Below are 21,321 nucleotides of genomic sequence, written 5' to 3' on the forward strand. Positions count from 1 at the left end.
TTCATTACTTACGTGAACAAGTGCGTCCATCACTCTGCAAGGCAAATCCTCGGTGACAGCCGCATGTGTAGGCGCCGTCTTGATTAACGCAAAACTGTTGGCATCGATCTGTCCCCGCAGCGCATTCATCGACATCTATTGGAATAGAGTAAAATAGAAAAAATACTGTTAATAATTATTGCTTCGAATTCTCGGCAAAAATCTGGTTCTCGTCATTTTTTTTTTGCGTTTATATTAATTCGTCAAGATTAAGTTTGGAGTTTTTTCTATATATTTTTATATTCGAGTATGCATTCTGCAAGCTGTTCAAATTTATTTAGTAAGAACTAACAGGACCTGTGGAAATTCAACAGGGGACTCATTCACATGGAATATATTGGCGTTCTGTAGATGTTCAGCGTAAATGGAGACGCTTTAATGTAATTGTAACTCTTTTATTAAAACTTCAAAAGTATTTATCTAAGCTAGTAGGGACGCCCTGTTGTGTAGTGGGATATTGAGAACACATATCAGAGAGTATATCGGGGACGTATATATCGGAGGATGAGACATTTATGTGACACTGTTATACAGCGACGACGATGACAAGTTTACAAATATAAATTATAATCCTTTCATTCTACCAGCTGGTTGATGAATCAGGAATTCAAGCTCTTACGATTACACAGTCTCGTCTCCCCCCTCCTTCGCCTCCAAGGGGCGCCAGCTCTCAGTTGACTGACTCGACTCTCTCTGAATCTCTTCTATCTCTTCTAACTCTCTGGCTCTGCCTTTGCCTCCCACTCGAGCCCACTCTGATTATATTGGGAATTCTCTTTCTTTATGACGTCAAAGCGTGCCCCACCATGTGATCCATTCACGTGGATTTACCCGTATGTATGCCCAAACACGCTTCTAGCAAACAAAGAAATTCCTAAAGGAATTATATCATTTTTAACCTATTTGTTTCATCATTATGTAACTTGTATTGTTCATTCTTTTAACTGACATAATTTAATATACCCAGTTATTTCTAAGAACAATGAACAATCGCTACATTCCTAAATTGAATATTTATTATCTTTTCAACTCTTGCCAGCTGGGTTCGATTCTATCCTTTTCCAAATATCATTTTCAAACTTATCTATTTAATTACTGATGTTTGTATCCTTCTCGCGCAACGGCCCAGCGTAGCCCGGTCGTAAAGTACACTTTAATATGATATTTTAATGCTACAGATTTCGTGTATATTATTATAGAATTAATGTTCTATCAATTTTTATATCTTATACAGTTGCGATTTCAAAAATAAAAAAATATATCCATATGATTTGGGTGCATCAGATTAAATCGAAACCGAAACCAAAACTTATGAAGAATTCTTGATTAAATTATTTATATATACAGGGTGTCCACAAAGTCTGGCTACATTATGTAGCCACACTTTGTGGAAGCATCCTGTTGATTATGTAGCCAGACTTTGTGGGCACTCTGTGTGTGTATATATATATATATATATATATATGTGTGTGTGTGTGTGTGTGTGTGTGTGTGTGTGTGTGTGTGTACAGGGTGCCCACAAAGTCTGGCTACATAATCTACAGGATGCTTTCACAAAGTCTGGCTACATAATGTAGCCAGACTTTGTGGACACCCTGTATTTAAAATAGATTACTGGAGTGCCATCAGCTATAATCGAAACTGAAATCAAAACTTATGAAGAATTCTTAGTAAAATTATTTATAAAAATAATAGATGACTTAAGTGCCATCAGTTATAATCGAAACCGAAACCAAAGTGTGAAGAATTCTTGGTAAAATTATTTATTACAAGAAATGGAAGTCCATAACAATTAAACGACACTCACTCGGATGTAAGCGTGGCATACAAAATAAATAACACACACGGTATCCTATTAATATAAAGATAATGTAGCCGTAGTCTGGAAGAGGTTAGGATGATTTGTCCAAAGAATCCATTTTCGTTTAGCATGCTGAAGTGGAAGAAAGCATTATTTTCTTACTGCGAAATGAATTTTCTATTTCTCGTATAGAAGATAAAGTTCCCGACGCGATTCGAACCCGAGCGTTACATTTATTTTTTAGGTTGATTTAACACAGAATAATGAATGCAAACAATTGAAAGGCAAAGGTGTTACGAATGGTGTGATTTTCATAGTTATGTGTGAATTTTATTTCAACCACCAGGATACTACACTTTGAATTATTTAGTTGCAAAATGGTTTCCCAATACGCATCTACCTATCAAAATGTGTCGAGTCTCATTGGTCATCTTCTATCTCGTTCATATCTAAACGCTATTGCAGCATTTGTGCAAGAACTGCTCCTTTCATTATGGTGCTATTTTAGGTTAGAAAGTCAGTATCTTGAAGAGTTGGATTTATATCCAACTCTTCAAGATACTGACTTTCTAACCTAAAATGCACCAAACATAAATGTTTTTTTTTCTCTTTGTAAAACTCAATTATGTTCTGCAAAATCAAAAACAAAAACAATTTTCCTCTATAAAACAAAGCAAAAGCAACCATGATAAATAAATATTTGAAGGTATAAAAGAATTAAAGCATAACAACTTTTCCCAAGATAATTCGATTCTATGAAGGAGATATACACTTTTATTAGGAAATGATGGATAGTGGGACAAAACACACCTAAAAAGAAAGAAAATCAAAATAGAAATAATGTTTCTCAATCTTTTAGATGAGCATTTATAATTCGTATTACTTGCATTATTCGGACGACTGTTCATATATGTTTTTTCGGTCGATGTTAATAATAAAATTATTATATATATATATATATATATATATATATATATATATATATATATATGAGCAAACAGTTAATAAAATATGTTAAAAACACTTTGAAATGAGTTAAAAACATATTTAATCTGAAAAGGAAACACTAGATAAATGGATAGTCCTTAATCCGCGGAGTTTCGAAGAAATACTCTCCTTCTCATCAGAAGGTTGTAATTAGCAAAATTAAGCAGAGGGAATATGGTAAAGAAAAAGGTGATTACACATGAATGGATAGTCTGGTGGAAGATAAAAAATACAGTGACGGTAAAATCCCAATGTAAAACTTCAAGAAAGTTAAAAGAATTTCCATTTGTACAAGTAAAATAAAATGAAATCCCATATTTGGAAGAAGATGGTCCATATATATATATATATATATATATATATATATATATATATATATATATATATATATATATATATATATATATATATCGTTGATATGATTCGGTAATCGAAACATGTGTAACTAAGCAGATAAAACGGTAATAAAAATATATGTATTTGCTCTACAATAGTATTGAGCACTTGCTTCAAGTTTTTACTAATTACCATTTTTGCTATGTATATATATATATATATATATATATATATATATATATATATATATATATATATATATATACTAGCAAGCCGCCCGGCATTGCCCCGTCGTAAAATACGCTTAAATATGATAGTTTGGTTAATGCAGATTTCGTATTTATTATTATATTATATATGACCGAATATATAGTAATGATTTAAAAAAAATGAGTGATAAAATCGAAACCAAAACGTTTAGCTTACGATTTACTTTTTCCTTCGACGTTAATGTCTGAGCTATGAAGACATGTTTTCTGCAAGGCTAAAAATTAAAACATGATCCAATAGCTATTAAATTATGCATACATGTTTGTAATGCCGTCATTCGCGACCTTCACCTGGCAGATTCCTATATTATTTTTTAATTTCACACTTTTGGGCCGATTTTCCCCGGCTAAAACCCAAATATAAAGTTTCGCATGGATTCGAATACCCTATGTATGAAGGTTCATCTGTAGACCAAAAACTGACAGAAAAGTTTGTTAGGCAAAATTTTATAACAAATACATATACGCATACATAAATAGATACATAGAAAGAGGTTTGTGTTTACTATAATCTTTTTGCAAAAATATTACGCAAGTATAAATCATGTAGAATACTTACATGAATATAATTACACGTAATAGTTAACTAAAGATGATCATCCCATGAGAAAATCGAAAACAATATTAATAGGGAATGAATTCAAATGAATGTTTAAAGGAATATGCAAATAAATGCGTGAAAAATCAGTTGAATTTACATATATGCACATTCTCTTTCATTTTGCCGATGACGAGCATAAAAATGTGATACAAAATCACATATGGATATAACCTCCGACCTTCTTCGAGTGAATCTTGACAATAGCTCTTATTGGTGAATGGTGGATAAAATGTTTGTTTATGAAACAGAAAGAACGTAGAATATATAAATAAATATATTAATTTATTTATTGCGGACTATTATTCTCATCTTTATTAATTGTTGTTTCACGACGTTCCGACCAACTATTCCTCTGGCTTCGTCAGGAGGTAACCGCGACGGATAGGAACTTCGAATCTCCTAACTGCATTCTCAGCAGTTACTGCCATCTGTAGTTGTTGTCGTCTCACCATGTTTTTAGCCAAGTAAGTCTCTGGCCGGCTTTGGGTAGGATTGAAACCGTTATCTTCAGACAATGCTCATCTGGAACCGTAGAGATTCAACGTTTCTATCAACTGCGCCACGGGCTCCGAAGGTTGGATTTTTTGATCTTATAAATCCATGTTTATTTATTATCTGATCTTCCATGGTCGGATCCGTACCGAATGGTATATATATATATATATATATATATATATATATATATATATATATATATATATATATATATATATATATTATTTTAATTGGAATTCATTATTGAGATGAGTATTACTTATATTAATTGAGATGAGTATTATTTATATGAATACGTGGTGAGACGACAACAACTACGGATGGCAGTAATTGCTGAGAATGCAGTTAGGAGATTCGAAGTTCCTATCCGTCGCGGTTACCACCTGACGAAGGCCAGAGGAAGATATGGTCGAGACGTCGTGAAACAACAACTAATAAAGATGAGAATAATAGTCCGCAATAAATAAATTAATATAAATTATACTCATCTCAATAATGAACTCCAATTAAAATAATATAAAAATAAAGATGTCAGCAATAAGAGCAATTCTCAAGATACACCTAAAGGTATGCGCTTACATCAGCTGAAACGTTGTGAAAATAACCACTAAAATGAGAATAGTAGTCCGAATAATAAATATTATCAATTCTCATGAAGATCCAAGCCTCTGGAGAAGAGCTGTAAAGGCATAAAAACCAAAAGAAATGAGCAGAGGAGAGCACTGGGGGGAAAGGAGAGAGCACAAACGGCGGAGACCTGCAACAAGACACTACCTACCACTGCCGCATCTGCAACAGAACTTATCGACCCAGAGTAAGTTTGCACAGTTACAGAAAAAAAAAAACACTGGGAGAAATCTATCTAGAATGAATCAATTAAAATATCTCTTGATTCAGAATGTCCTTTCTTGCACAACTGAATTTTCCCCACATTAACACCTCACCGTGTACATATCTCTGCCCTCGTGGAAAGCAAATAAATAGGAATAATAACGTTAACTCAGAAATTAGTTATACGAAGCGAATATTTCAAACGATGTCATTTATTATTTTTTAATAGAACGCAAATAGCAGATGTGCAGTGCTTTGAGGAGTTGTATTACGTCAAGTAGATTTTTTTCTTCGCGAGTTTAAAGTTTCTTCTGTTAGTTTTTTAAATTTGATGCTAGATGTTCCCACTCCATCAGAATCCACCCATATATTACTACAGGCGACTGAAGAACGATACTCATTAACTCACTTTTTTAAACTAGACAGGTTAGTGTAGGAGTTTTAATATTTTCACTATTTCTACTTAATTAAAATAAAAAGGAGTTGCCAGACTTTTCAGAAAACATGGTAAACAATTCGTAGTTACATTTTAATGCGACACGTTATACCAGCAGTAGTGATTACAGTATAAGACCACAACAGCAGCGGCAGCTTGCGGTTTATGATCTTTAATCTGCTCGGTTTATAAGCTCGGCGCTGATTGGCGGAAGCGTTCAACTTATTTTCTGGCTTGCCCAATCACAGACCGTCTCTCATACCAGTTGAGCCCGTAATAGAAGTTGATAAAAAAAAAGGTTAACGCACGGACTACCTCCTCTTTTTCGGCCAGGAGACCAAAGCGAGCTGACCCCTTTCATTGCACTTTTTTCAACCTAATCTCTCTTTGTGTGCGACAAAAGCACTGCCCGGTTCTGGGGTTCGACAAGAAGCACCATAAATTCCATATGGTTACAATAGCCTCAAACTGATATAAGCAATAGCTGTCAACTTACAGTTTTAATTTCTTTTCTCTTATAATAAGCTCTACCCTCTATTACTTGTGTATTGAACTTTTTTATTTGGTTGAGATAAAAAGATCTATATATAAATACTTGGTATTTATATATAGATCGAAGTTTACCATTGCTTACATTAGATAAACATTGCATCTCCTTTGATTTCACTATATATATATATATATATATATATATATATATATATATATATATATATTAAAGAAGATACAACGTTAAAAGGAGTAACCACACGTATTTACGTATGTTCAAAATGCTTGTTTTTTATTGGTAACACCTTGTGTAGAATTGTTTCAGCCTCCTGTATAAACTGAAGATGAGCAGTAACATGTTAGTAGTTCTGATGTGCTTGTATAACGTAGCCGTTACGTTCAAACCGTGTTCGTTACAGTTCAAATCTCTTTCAGACCTCCAGTCGTCTAGTACTGTCGCAAAGGAACAAACAAACAAAAATAAATCCAACTCGGCTTTTTTTCCCTGTTTTAGCAAAAAAAATACATTTATTACCGTTACTTTCTAAATAATGCCTGCTTTTTTTTTTTTTTTTTTTTTTAACTTTTCATTTCGGTCCTGGATATGACCTTAAACTATATCCAATGTTGAGGCCCCAGCTTGCTTTGGGGAGTGTGGAGCCACCCTTTAATTGCCATTGTTCCCAGGTCCACTCTGACCCGGATTGGTAGCACCTGTTAGAGTCCCAACTATGGGTTAACTAGAAACCGACTTAAAAAAAAAACCCCAAAAAACAAAAAAAAAACCCCAAATATACTCTATTAAAAAATTGTTCTTCAAAATCACTGGATTCGGCATTAAATAACCTGAAAAGGTTTGATATGCCGTAAAACAAAAACAACCAACCAACCAACCAACCAACCAACAACTTTTCATTTCGTCTGCCATGAGATTAACAAAACCCCGCATTCACTCGACACCAGCTTAAAAGTCTCTCGCCGCCACAAATCCATCTCACCCGATCGAGTTTTTATTTTTCTCGAACTCATACTAGCCAGCCATTCCCCCCATTCGACTTTACACGTCCACCTTTTCCGGTGGGACTTTGCTTCACTCTTCGACCACGTGCTGTCCTTTGTATACGTGCTCAAACGCTGCTGCTAATACCTTCGCTAGCCATCTATTCTCCGGCTGCTGCTGATGTTTTTACAAACTCTCACACGCACTCTGTTACGCTTGAACTAACCTGAATCTAATGATACTTACTTATGATTTAACTAATAATCAAGATAAGATTGAAAGTGTAGATTAACGCATGTAATAAACATGTCACAATTTAAGTCACTGATAATTATTATTCACTAATAATAAATGAAAAAGTGTAAGTAGATTTTAATAACTAACAAATTCAGAATGTAAACCTTTTAAATTAAAGCTTCGATTGCATAAAAACTGCGTAATAATAATAATAATAATAATAATAATAATAATAAAACCCTGGTACTACCAGATCAGGCTGTCTGAAGATATTGACTTCCTGAGACGAAATGCACCTAACATTAATGCTTTTTGTTTTTCTACTTCCTTTTGCAAAACTTAATTATGTTCTGCAAAACCAAAACCAAAACCCAAACCACCCCACCTTTTCTCCTTTTTCCTTCTTTCCATTTCCTCTTTTTCTTTCTATCTCCCCCACTCCCTGACTGGTTACCTAACTTAAAATGTACCAAACATATAGTCGTTAATACAATAACCGTTTTCTCTCTCTCATTACAAAACTCATTCATGTTCCGCAAGGCTGGTAACAAAAACGATAAAATTCACTATTAAACAACCAAACCAAACTAGCGATTGAAGTTTATATGATATTATATGATATATACCTGCTAACTTGGCATTTACAGGCACTTAAGTTCCCTCAATTATTGTGTTAACTGCCGGTGGCCATGTGGTAGAATGCCAGCCTACTAAGGCGAGGGCGATTTGTGACAGGATTCTAATTTTCCGATCAGCAATATTAGTGATCACTTCCTGCACTGATGATTGCGTAAGTATTAAACACTCGTGTATATAGGTATAAAAAATAATTGTTAATATTTATTTAAAGAGAAAAACAAAGAGTTGATCATTGCTGATGCAGATATTATTAGATTGGGCTAATGTTCAGGAGAGCTGGAGACACAAAGTGATTTCGAGGTTATTTCCCCACCCCCATTTTTTTTTCTAGCTGTGCAACAATTTCGACAGTTTTTTCGGAATTTGTGTACTCATTATTTTCATCAGTTGGCCATTCATGTACAGTCTGACCTCGCGTAAATCACAAGTGCATTGTATTTTAATTGGGTGGGAGTGCGGCATCTCTGTTGAAATCTCGTCTGGAGGAAGGGGGTTGGTAGATATATAGAGAAGCGGTAAAGTAGGGGGAGCTGGGCTTGAATTTGTCAGAATCCGGTCACGATTCCATGACGCATAAAAAACGAACTCTCCGCTGATGACTATTTGAAACCCGTTTTAATCCCCACCCCCGGTCTCTAATCACACGAAAAGATTGCTAAGATAATTGTTGCACGTGTCTGTTGGGGTCGAGTAACACTTTTTGCCTTCAGAAGACATCATCCATTAATGACTCGTTTACATAAAAATGTTTGCATGTGTTTGGTCCACATGGTCATACCTGCCTTAGTCTATCCTCTGCTTCATAAATATCAGCCTGAGTTTGGCCTCCCGTTTTCACAAGTATTTGCCTGCTGTTTGACTCTCCTCATTGCTAATATGTAACCATCTTTTGTACCCTGCCTTAGCTGGTATTTGTCAGTGTTTTTATTGTCCCTCTTGGCTGGTATTTGTCTGTATTTTCCCCCGCTTTAGCTGGTATTTGTCCGTCTTTTTATTGCCCCCCTTGGCTGGTATTTGTCCGTATTACCACCCCCCCGCCGCTTTAGCTGGTATTTGTCCGTATTCCCCCCCCCCGTTTTACCGTGTTTTTATTACTGGTAAATTTATACAAATACCGTGACAGCGAATTAGTAGAAAAAAATGTACCCTAACCCTAACCCTAACCCTAACCCTAACCCAGTTTTCAGATTCGTGTTCAGCACACCGAAACGTAACAGAATACTACGTAAACGATTTTACTAATTCGCTGTCACGGTGTTTGTATAATAATACCTTATTACTTGACTTGCCTGGTATCTGTCCATGTTTTTTTTTGTCGCTCGTCTCGGTTGGTATCTGTCAATGGTTTTGTCTTCTGTCTTCGCGGGTATCAGACCGTGTTCAGAACAGAAACGGAATAATTCATCTATTCTAGCAATGTAAATACTAAAATCAAACTTGTTATTTGGCTTATTAAATTCAAAAGAACGAATAAAGTTCAATAACAAGTGTTCGATCCTCAGTATTAGAAAATATAAAAATTAGAAACAGAAACACGAATTTTGCTATTGTTAAGTATTATACGCACTGAACTTGTTTCGCTTGCATTCTACCTCTGCTTTACATATTTGATATCAGCGAGTCTCAAAGATGTTTAATCTAACGTATTTATATTTTTTGTTATAAATCTAACGTATATATATATTTTTGTTATAAATCTAATGTATTTATATTTTTTTATAGATGTAATGTATTTATATTTTTTATAAATCTAACATATTTATATTTTTTATAAATCTAACATATTTATATTTTTAATATAAATCTAACATATTTATATTTTTTATAAATCTAACGTATTTATATTTTTTTATAAATCTAACGTATTTATATTTTTTTATATAAATCTAACGTATTTATATTTTTTATAAATCTAACGTATTTATATTTTTTTATATAAATCTAACGTATTTATATTTTTTATAAATCTAAGGTATTTATATTTTTTATAAATCTAAGGTATTTATATTTTTTATAAATCTAACGTATTTATATTTTTTATAAATCTAACGTATTTATATTTTTTATAAATCTAACGTATTTATATTTTTATTTATAATTCTAATATATTTATATTTTTTTTATAAATCTAACGTGTTTATATTTTTTTTATAAATCTAACGTATTTATATTTTTTATAAATCTAACGTATTTATATTTTTTATAAATCTAACGTATTTATATTTTTTATAAATCTGACGTATTTATATTTTTATAAATCTAACGTATTTATATTTTTTTATAAATCTAACGTATTTATATTTTTTATAAATCTAACGTATTTATATTTTTTATACATCTAACGTATTTATATTTTTTATAAATCTAACGTATTTATATTTTTTTATAAATCTAATGTATTTATATTTTTTATAAATCTAACGTATTTATATTTTTTATAAATCTAACGTATTTATATTTTTTATAAATCTAACGTATTTATATTTTTTTATAAATCTAATGTATTTATATTTTTTTATAAATCTAACGTATTTATATTTTTTTTTATAAATCTAACGTATTTATATTTTTTTTTATAAATCTAACGTATTTATATTTTTTATAAATCTAACGTATTTATATTTTTTTATAAATCTAACGTATTTATATTTTTTTATAAATCTAACGTATTTATATTTTTTATAAATCTAACGTATTTATATTTTTTTTTATAAATCTAACGTATTTATATTTTTTTTATAAATCTGACGTATTTATATTTTTATAAATCTAACGTATTTATATTTTTATAAATCTAACGTATTTATATTTTTTATAAATCTAACGTATTTATATTTTTTTTATAAATCTAACGTATTTATATTTTTTATAAATCTAACGTATTTATATTTTTTTTATAAATCTAACGTATTTATATATTTTTTATAAATCTAACGTATTTATATATTTTTTATAAATCTAACGTATTTATATTTTTTATAAATCTAACGTATTTATATTTTTTATAAATCTAACGTATTTATATTTTTTATAAATCTAACGTATTTATATTTTTTATAAATCTAACGTATTTATATTTTTTTATAAATCTAACGTATTTATATTTTTTATAAATCTGACGTATTTATATTTTTTATAAATCTGACGTATTTATATTTTTGGGAAATCTTTTGTTCTGTCTAACGTAGAATAGATTACTTAGCATTTATCTTCTTTTCTGGCCTTGTTTGCTTAGGGGTTTTCTTCAGACCCGTTCACTAGCTAAGAATTCCGGTACTCATGCTCGATGAGAAACCGACAAACAAATTTCAGTTTCCCTTCGAAAGAATAGGGTCAATTTTTGTTTCCTTCAAGTGAATTTCAATCTCTGAACGCATGAGATACAGACTGATAATGTTCGAACAGTAAAAAAAGTAAAATGTTCTAACTAATGTTAACGAACAGTAACGAACAGTAAAAAAGTAAATTGTTGTAAATGTAAAATGTTGTAAAAGTAAAATGTTGTAAAAGTAAAATGTTGTAAATGCAAAATGTAAAATGTTGTAACTAATGTTAAGTTAAAATAACGGAATGTAGGTTGTCTAATATTGATTTTAATAATTTTCGATATTGTGATTAGTAAATTTCGTAAGAGATTGGTAGATAAACTGCACGGACTCTGGATTGCTAAGTTAATTTTCAAAGGGAAAGACAACTTATAAAAGCCGGAAAAGCATTCGAAGATATTGTTTAATGAGTGCACGGTGGTCATCAAGACATCAGCGCAGTAGTTATTTTTCGTGGTGAAAATTAGGTAGAATAAGATTATTTAAAGGAAAGATTCAACAAGAAATTATTTACATTAGACATGAAAACAACATTGTGGTAGTACAGCTAGGAATTCCGGTACTCATACACGATCCCTTTTAACTGCCTTTCGCACGGCTCTATAGTTTTTCTATCCCTTCGAATATCTGAACATTTTTGTTTTGAAAATCGCCGATAAGAATGATTGCCTTTCTCCATTATTAGGATAGATTTGAATAATGAAAGTGTTATATTTTAGTACTATTTTATAACCCCATGATTTTTTTTTAATGTTTAGCCACGTGTGAGACTATGGCTGTTACCATAGGTTTTAACGACGTCTGAAAAAGGGTCACCATTTCGGTCGGTCCCCCTTTTGGTGACACCTCCGAAATTACAGAGAGAACAAGAGTGCTGAAAAAGAACGGTTGTGGAAAAGAAAACATCGGGTTATAATTAAGTGCGACGAGACTTTAGGATTGATGATGCTTTATAAAGGTTTCCCCGTTATAGGGGTACAAAGAGGATGGTACATTTCTTTGATAAAAGTCTTTACCCAGGGAAACTGGTCCGTCACGTGTTGATGCTTCTATCGTTTCCGCATGTCTGAGACAGATTTCTTCTTTGTATCTCCCTCCAGGAAAGTCCTCTATTCCGATTGGCTGAAACCCCTGGTGACGTTGAGAGAAGAAAGGAAGGGAAAAGTAGAAGAGTAGGAAGAAAGAGAGAAATAAGGGAAGCATACCGTAGCAGCATCATAGTAGTAGTTCACTACAAGACCCCCATCTGACCTCTCGTAATGCGGCTGTTATTTAGCATAATTTTAATGTTTTCTTTTCTATGATTATTTTTTTATAATCAAATTATTTCGATTATCTATGTCTATGTCTACAATCCTCTTTTAAGTTTTAGTACTTTCATTATCTCTACCTCGTTTTCATGTTGTATTTACATGTTATTTTTTTTTAAATTTATTTTCCAGTTTTACCTTTGTCGATGACGAATAAACCCGTGTGTAAAGTATATAAAATTTGGGTTTGTATTACTGTACACATAGATTCGAAAAAGTTGTCAAAAAACAAATATATAACAAATAAATGTTATCAAAGGCAAGATAAATTACTTTTCTACCAAACTGGATATATTTTTTGTGTTTTTATTCAACGTAACATATTTGTTCAGCTCGAGAAACATACAGTGTTTACCGATGTATTGGAAAATTCAAGATGGCGTCTCACACCCTCTTTAACACCGTAAGTTTGGGAAAAGGTGTTATAAATATAAAACTATACAAAATACTATTAAAAACCCGCCGACTATATGTCAACCTATGTCACGGTAACAAATATTGAGCGAGTTTTTAACAGTATTTTATTCGGTTTTTTATTTATAACACCTTTTCCTGAACATACCGTGTTAAAGAAAGAATCAGACGCCATCTTGAATGTTCCAATACATCGGTAAACACTGTATGCTTTTCGAGCTGAATAAACATGTTACATTGAATAAAAACACGAAAAATATATCCAGTTTGGTAGAAAAGTAACTTATCTTGTCTTTGATAACATTTATTTGTTATATATTTGTTTTTTTGACAACTTTTTCGAATCTATGTGTACAGTAATACAAACCCTCAAATTTATGTTAGCTGTCTAAGGGTTGCATGTTTACTACGAAGCACACGCATACTGGAGACAATATAGTCCATCCATTCAGCGCGGTCGAGTTTGTAGTGTAATTCGAACCTTATCGGTAGCTGAATACTTGATGCTTCACCAGGGCTATCAAGGGTATTTTTATCGTGACGCCATCACTACCACGGCTTAAGAGTCCCATCTACCCTCGAGAGAAGGAAAGACCGAGCCAGTTTCTCTACCTGGTATTTTATCTCGCGGTACATACAGCGCTTCACTTTCCCAAATGGTCACCCATCTGGTACTAGGCAGGCTCAACGTTGCTTAACTTCGGTGATCTGGCGAGAACCGGTGTGTCAACGTGATTGTGACGTACGACAGTATAGTAGTTGCACCTAAATAACATTTAAGCTGATATATTAAATATATTTTCATTTTGTTGTGTTGTATAATGTTATTGAAAATTATACTTTATTACAGTTTATTGAAAGTAATGTAGTCCGCCTGGAAAACGGGTAACAGGGAAAACATTTCCAATATGATTAAACATCAACAACATCTTTTTAATTAAAGAATATAAAAAAGTGTTGTCTCACAACTAAAATGGTTTTTTGTTTTTTGCTTTTTGTATGAGCCGTTCCATATAAGTTAACAAATTTACCGAATCTCCATTACTAACGGTTACTATATTGTCCAATTTCTACCGTACACGCTTTAACCCTTATCCTCGAGTGGCCTCTTGGCCTTGATAAGTGGTGATGCCTATGTAAAAAAAAAAAAAAAATTAAAAAAATATGCAAACAAATGTAAATATAAAATGACGTCACTGTATCGTCGCACAGTCAGTAACAAGAGATAAAATATGAAAAGATTTCTATAAATCGACTATCAGTGCAGAAACAGTCGACGGATCCAAGATTCAGTAATTTTGCAGTTTTTCGTTCGATATTTTAAAGCATTTTTTTTTAAAATTAATTTCTCTTTTTCCTTGTTTTATTCATTTTTAATTTTTCTTTTCATTCTTTCTTAGTAATTCTTCTTCATTCTATTTAATTTTTTTCATTCTTAGTATTTTTTCATTCTTTCTTAGTATTTCTTCTTTATTCTGTTTTAGTATTTTTTTATTCCTAGTATTTCTTCCTCATTCGTTTTTCATTCTTCATCCGTTATCTTCATTCGTTGTCAGATTATTCATCACTTTTCACCCGTTTTTTCAATCTTCACCATTTTTTATTCTTTTCCGTTTTTTTTTATTCTTTTCCGTTTTTTTTCTTATTCTTGGTCTGTTTTTCTTTTCTTTTTATCCTTCGTCCGTTTTTTTTTCTTATTCTTCGTCTGTTTTTCTTTCCTATCATTCTTCGTCCGTTTTTTCTTATTACTTTTCGTCTGCTTTTTTTCCCCTTATCATTCTTCATCTGTTATTTTTCTTTATCATTTTTGTCCGTTTTATCTTAGCTTCGTCCGTTTTTTTTTATTCTTCGTCCGTTTTTCTTTCATTTTTCGTTTTTGTTTTCATTCTTTCGTTTAAGTTTTCATCTTCGTCTGTTTTTTCATTCTTCGTTATACTTTTTCATTCTTTGTCGCTTTTACTTTTTTCATTCTTTGTCGCTTTTACTTTTTTCATTCTTTGTCGCTTTTACTTTTTTCATTCTTGGATAGTTTTCCTTTTTCCCATTCTTTGTCGGTTTTTCTTTTTTTTTTTTTAATTCCTTGGCAGTTTTTCTTTTTCGTTTTTCTTTTTCGTTTTTCTTTTTCATTCTTCGTTATATATATTTTTTATTTTTGTCATTTTTCCTTTTTTCATTCTTGGTTAGTTTTTCTTTTTCCCATTCTTTGTCGGTGTTTCTTTTTTTTTTTAAATTCTTTGGAGATTTTTCTTTTTCGTTCTTTTCCGTTTTTCTTTTTCATTCTTCGTTAATTTTTATTATTTTCTTTTTGCTTTCTTCTTTGTTCTTTCTTTTCTTTCTTTCTTCGTCACTTTCAAATCTAAGAGCGGAAACTTCAAATCACAACGGCCTGAGTCGTCCACTTAAAACTGAGGGTACTTATGCATTGTTACTCTCCAACAAGTTTTTGTCGTTTTTTTTATGGAACAAAAAATATTCTTCGAGGTGACCGAGTAAAAAGTAGACCAAATATGAAAATGAAAGTAATTAAAATTCGAAACAAGACAAGTACACGTAGAAAAATAAAAAAAAACCCTTAAAGGAGGAAGTATACGTGTCGACCGTTTATTTTTATTTATTTATTTATTTTTTTGTAGGTAATGGAATTAGGCCACTTTTTTTTTCACATATACAGTTATTGTGACCCGAAATAAATAAAGATAAAATTGTAATAATTCTATAAAATAAAGTGTGTTTAAGCGAAATCCGATACTTGACAAAGAGAAAAAGATGACCAATAAAAACAGAGGATGTATATACAGAGACCCGGCAGTTTACTTAGCAACAATTATCGTTACACACATTGTTTGAATAAAAAAAAAATAAACAACCAGCGGAAACGACTATCTGAAGACGGGCATGAATAAGTCATTCGTTTAGGTGACCATGTCCTTGCCTGTATTAGCAAATGTTTCTGCGATAGCAGCTTTCGGAGAGTCGACCATATTGCGGACGTGCTTATTGGTTTTGGCCTCATTCATCAACATAATAAGGTTGCTATTGGACAAGGAGGGCGTTCATGCGTCTGGCGATAAATGCCGAGGACTATGTGCACTGCAGCAATCATGCCTGGGTCGTCTTGGCCTTGTATGCAAGAGGGGGAATCCTCTTGGTTAACATACGGGTCAATCTGGTTCATGCAGAGCTCCATCACGCTTCTCAGCACCTCCTGGTATTTGGTTTATTTATTGTCAAGTGTAGGATTTTGCTTTAACATCCTGTAGTAGATAAAATCAGGTTTCTACATGAACATTTTGACTTTATAATTAAGGGTTTAACATAAAAAAACACTATTTTTTTTAATAAGTTTATTGGCGAAATAACTTGCTATATAGTTTTGGAGAATTCTTTTCCTCTCATACTTGCCTCAGTAACGCAGGTTGACTGATCATAAGACGTGTAGCAGATACCAGATGATGCAAATCACAGCATGGATCTCTCTCTCTCTCTCTCTCTCACACACACACACACGCACACACACACATTTATATATCTAACTATTTTATTTAATCAGATAAATTAATATACAAAGATATAATTTTATGCAAACATGTTCAGTGCTCAATACATAGGTAGAGCTAGGTAGTAAGTTATGAAAATATATATGGCAATTAAGCTACACATAATATTTCGTATAGCTTAATTGCCATATATATTTTCATAACTTATATATATATATATATATATATATATATATATATATATACCAGGTTAAAGGTATTCAATAGTGATGAATTTAACGAAGTTATTAAGAGTGCTCAATAAAAGAAGAGCAAGATATATTTTTATGAATATAAACAAATTTACATCGTCGCGACATTAGACATGCTAATGTTTCGAACAAATGGGCGGTTAAAACCAGAAGTCCTCGTCAAGGGATTTAATAAATGGTTGCTTTCCACAGAAGAAACCATTTGTCCGAAACATTAGCGTGTCCAGTGTCGCGACAATGTAAATTTGTTTATATTAGTAAAATATATATAAAACACGCCAGGAAGAGAATTTTGCTTTGGTAACATTTATGGGCAGCTAATACCAGTACTAGGTAAGCACCTGTTAATGGAGAGCCCCGCGATCCTAGAAAATCAGTCCCGGAATAGAGGCCGAAATTGTAAAATGGTTATCGCTGAAAGTCGTGTGGTGCTGGATTCGTTAGCATTAGCTGCGAATAACAAAGATTAAGTTTAATTCAGATCCTGTAATACGTGCTTCGGTTTCGATATCTATATGTATCCGTAGTTATTCTTTTGAACGTTATACTCAGGGAGGTAATTCCTATTAAGGTACTTCGACCTGCGACTTTCACGAAGTTACTCAGGTGTGCCCGACAGATGACAGGAATAAGCAGAAACGGACAGTCGAACCTTATTACAAAACACACAAATTGTTACAACCTCCCCTCCTTATGTTAAGAATGGCGGCGGTCACTAAAATTCATTAATACAGTGGAAAAAATGCTTAAGTTTTTTTTTGCTTGGTTGTCTCCCCTGTGGCCTTGCCAGGCCACTAAAAATATATATATACTAGCATGGGTGCCCGGCGTTGCCCGGGTGTTTGGAGGTGTATGATGAGCAAAAAAAAGGGGGTAATTTTTTAAACTTTGACCCCTATTATGACCCCTGTAAATTTATTGTTTTGGGCTCAAATCAAGTTATTAAGTTAGATCCATGTCCACGGAAGCTATATCTAAAATTTCAAGTGTGTAGACCCAAAATTGTTGGAGAAGTTTGGTAGAGTTCTCAAAGCTCAAATCGTTGAACTTTGACCCCTTAATCGCCAAATTTCTGGCTAAAAACCGATCACATAGATTTTTCCAAATCTCAGTACCCTGTATATCAAATTTCGAGTCTGTAGACTAAAAATTGACAGAGTTATTTCGTAGGGAAATGTACACAGACACACACACACACACACACACACACACACACACACACACACACACACACACACACACACACACACACACACTTTCACTTTTATAGATATATAGATTTAAAATTTGAGTCTGACAGAATGACAAAATTATATTGCAAACCGATATATTAAACAAACGAACTTCAAAGAGACAAATGAACACATAAGTAAAAACAATTTGTATTAGAAAACATTTATTATTCCACGTCTTTTTTTACAGACCTGACGACTGAGGTTCGCTCTTAATAAAAATTGTTTTTTTATAGTCTTAATTTTGACTTCCTTTTTCATAAAAAACTAAAAAAATATCAAGAAAGAAAAGAAATTTAATTTAATTTTTTCATTAATTTCTTTCTGTGCAAAGCAATTCTTTCAAACTTACTCTGTTTCAAAAATGTTTTTATTTTATTCCCCTCCCCCTTCATTCATTTTCCTCCGCATCCTGGCAAGTATTAAAATAAACCATTTATAATATTTATTTATGGATTTATTTACTTATCGTTTCTTTTGTATCGGTAAATGAATTCCATTTAAAAAAAACTGTAAAAGTCACGTTAAAGGTGATTAAGTTGGAAAGTAAGTAAAAATTTACCCTTTTTACTTTTATACGATTTCTGATCACTTTGAAAAAGGTGTGTGTGTGTGTTTTAAAAATGTTTTTTAACTGCTATAATCTCATTTATATATATATATATATATATATATATATATATATATATATATATATATATATATATATAACAACGTGAGTATTCATATCGTGGGTTTGTATTACTGTACACATAGATTCGAAAAAATAGTCAAAAACAAATATATAAATAAATGTTATCAAAGGCAAGATAAGTTACTTTTCTACCTAACTGGATATATTTTTTGTGTTTTTATTCAATGTAATATATTTATTCAGCTCGAAAAACATACATTGTTTACCGATGTGTTGGAAAATTCAAGATGGCGTCTCACACATTCTTTAACACCGTAAGTTTGGGAAAAGGTGTTATAAATATAAAACTATACAAAATACTATTAAAACCCGCCGAATATATGTCAACCTATGTCACGGTAACATATATTGAGCGAGTTTTTAACAGTATTTTAACAGGGCACATCGTAAAAACTGACCTATTAATTTTCCTGAAATAAAAACTATATAGTTTTTAAAACTTTTAAAACTGTACATTATAAAAAGAAAACTGACCAGAGGCCACTCAAGGATAAAGGTTAATAGGTATACATTAGTCATTGTGATTTTAGCATAGTAAACAGTGGGAATTTTGTAACTTGGATTACTTGAAAAAGAAAACTGTTCGAATGATTGAAAATGAAAACAAAATAACAATGTAAATATATTGATAAGAAAAAAACAAAAACAAACGAAGTTTCCGTTTCAGGAACCCGAGTTTAATTTTATGTCGTAATCATTCAACTCGTTAGCGGTTTTATTCAGCGATTAGGGATAACCATACGACATATCTAATTACCAAAGCGATTTTTAAAAAAATTTTTTTTTTTATTAAAACTAAACCTGTTTAGTTTTAATGAACCAATTTTTTTAAAGCCAACACTTTAGTTATTTTGAGAGCGTGCAACTGCACCCGAAAGGTTGATTAGGAAACTCCAAATCCTTTTATGACTCGAAAAAAAAAGGGCTTTTTATCGGCTTAAATGATAAACTAATGTTAAATATTAGTATTTAATATAATGAGATATCAATCTACACAATATGCCATCGATTCTGAAATAAAATGAAATCCTGACATTGTGATCATTTTTGCAGGTGTTATGTGCCAAATATTGAAATAAGAATGTTTAAATTCAATTATTGTAATTTAAGTCTTTAATTTTAAAGTCGATTTTATTTATAAAATATATTTTTAGAAATCAATCTCATAAACAATCTGAACAATAAATCTCTTTTGTTATGGCTAAGTTTTTGTCAAGGGTAGAAATTATAATAGACAAGTATTCATCCATGATGACATTTTACCGATTTCCTGGTTTACAGGTATTCTTGCTAAATTTCTTCGAAAGAATTGACATAAACAATACTTCAACTAAATACGTATATTTCATGCAATAATGACTTTTGTTTCTTCTGACTTTTCCTAAACTAAACATAAAACATCGGTTAGGGTTAGTTTAACATTCTGTAAAAGTACCTTCCGTTTTTTTTTTGTTTTTTTTGTACTTCTGCAGAGAAGGTAAAAAACCGATAAAAACTGGATATATTTTTAGTGTTTTTATTCAATTTAACATGTTTATTCAGCTCGAAAAGAATACAGTGTTTACCGATGTGTTGGAAAATTCAAGATGGCGTCTCACACATTCTTTAACACCGTAAGTTTGGGAAAAGGTGTTATAAATAAAAAACTATACAAAATACTATTAAAAACCCGCCGAATATATGTCAACCTATATCACGGTAACATATATTGAGCGAGTTTTTAACAGTATTTTAACCGGTTTTTTTTTATTTATTACACCTTTTTCCAAACTTACCGTGTTAAAGAGAGAATCGGCCGCCATCTTGAATTTTCCAATACATCGGTAAACACTGTATGCTTTTCGAGCTGAATAAACATGTTAAAATTGAATAAAAACACGAAAAATATATCCAGTTTGGTAGAAAAGTAATTTATCTTGCCTTTGATAACATTTATTTGTTATATATTTGTTTTTTGGCAACTTATTCGAATCTATGTGTACAGTAATACAAACCCGAAATGAATTTAAGACCACGAGTGAAATGAGAAAATGAAGAAAATCACATTTACTGTGTGTGTTTACTGTTTATGTAAGTCAGCGGGTTTGGTTGCCATAACAACGTGACGGTAGTGAACGTGTGTGTGTGCGCGTTTCGTGTAGTTTAGTTTCGTATAATAGTTTCGTATTTTTTTAATTTGTAAATAACAAGTTATTAAAAAATTAAACCCTTCCAAGATGGACAATAAATAAAGCCATAATATTTTATGGTAAAGGTAAGAGCGTAGAAACGATTGTTTTTTAGGAGATGTGATTATTGGATTAACCAATCAGAAATCGTCTGTGGCACACACATCTCTGTTTTTATAGATATATATAGGTCGAGGTAATTAGTTAAAGAGATTTAATATAATGTGATATATAGATAGATAGATTAAATGTTAAATAGATTTTGTAAA

General features: G+C 31.7%; 1 protein-coding gene across 1 annotated transcript in view; it reads right to left on the reverse strand.

The window, feature by feature from the left end:
* The window catches only part of LOC145248139 (uncharacterized), a 173,820-nt gene that overhangs the window by 37,781 nt on the left and 114,718 nt on the right, over positions 1 to 21,321 (reverse strand). Inside the window, exon 5 of the mRNA XM_080109953.1 lies at positions 13 to 135. Within this exon, the coding sequence (XP_079966079.1) occupies positions 13 to 135 (123 nt within the window). The remainder of the gene's footprint in view (positions 1 to 12; positions 136 to 21,321) is intronic.

Source organism: Euprymna scolopes, chromosome 26 (assembly GCF_053919585.1).
Source record: "Euprymna scolopes isolate OS-2025 chromosome 26, ASM5391958v1, whole genome shotgun sequence".
Lineage (NCBI taxonomy): Eukaryota > Metazoa > Mollusca > Cephalopoda > Sepiida > Sepiolidae > Euprymna > Euprymna scolopes.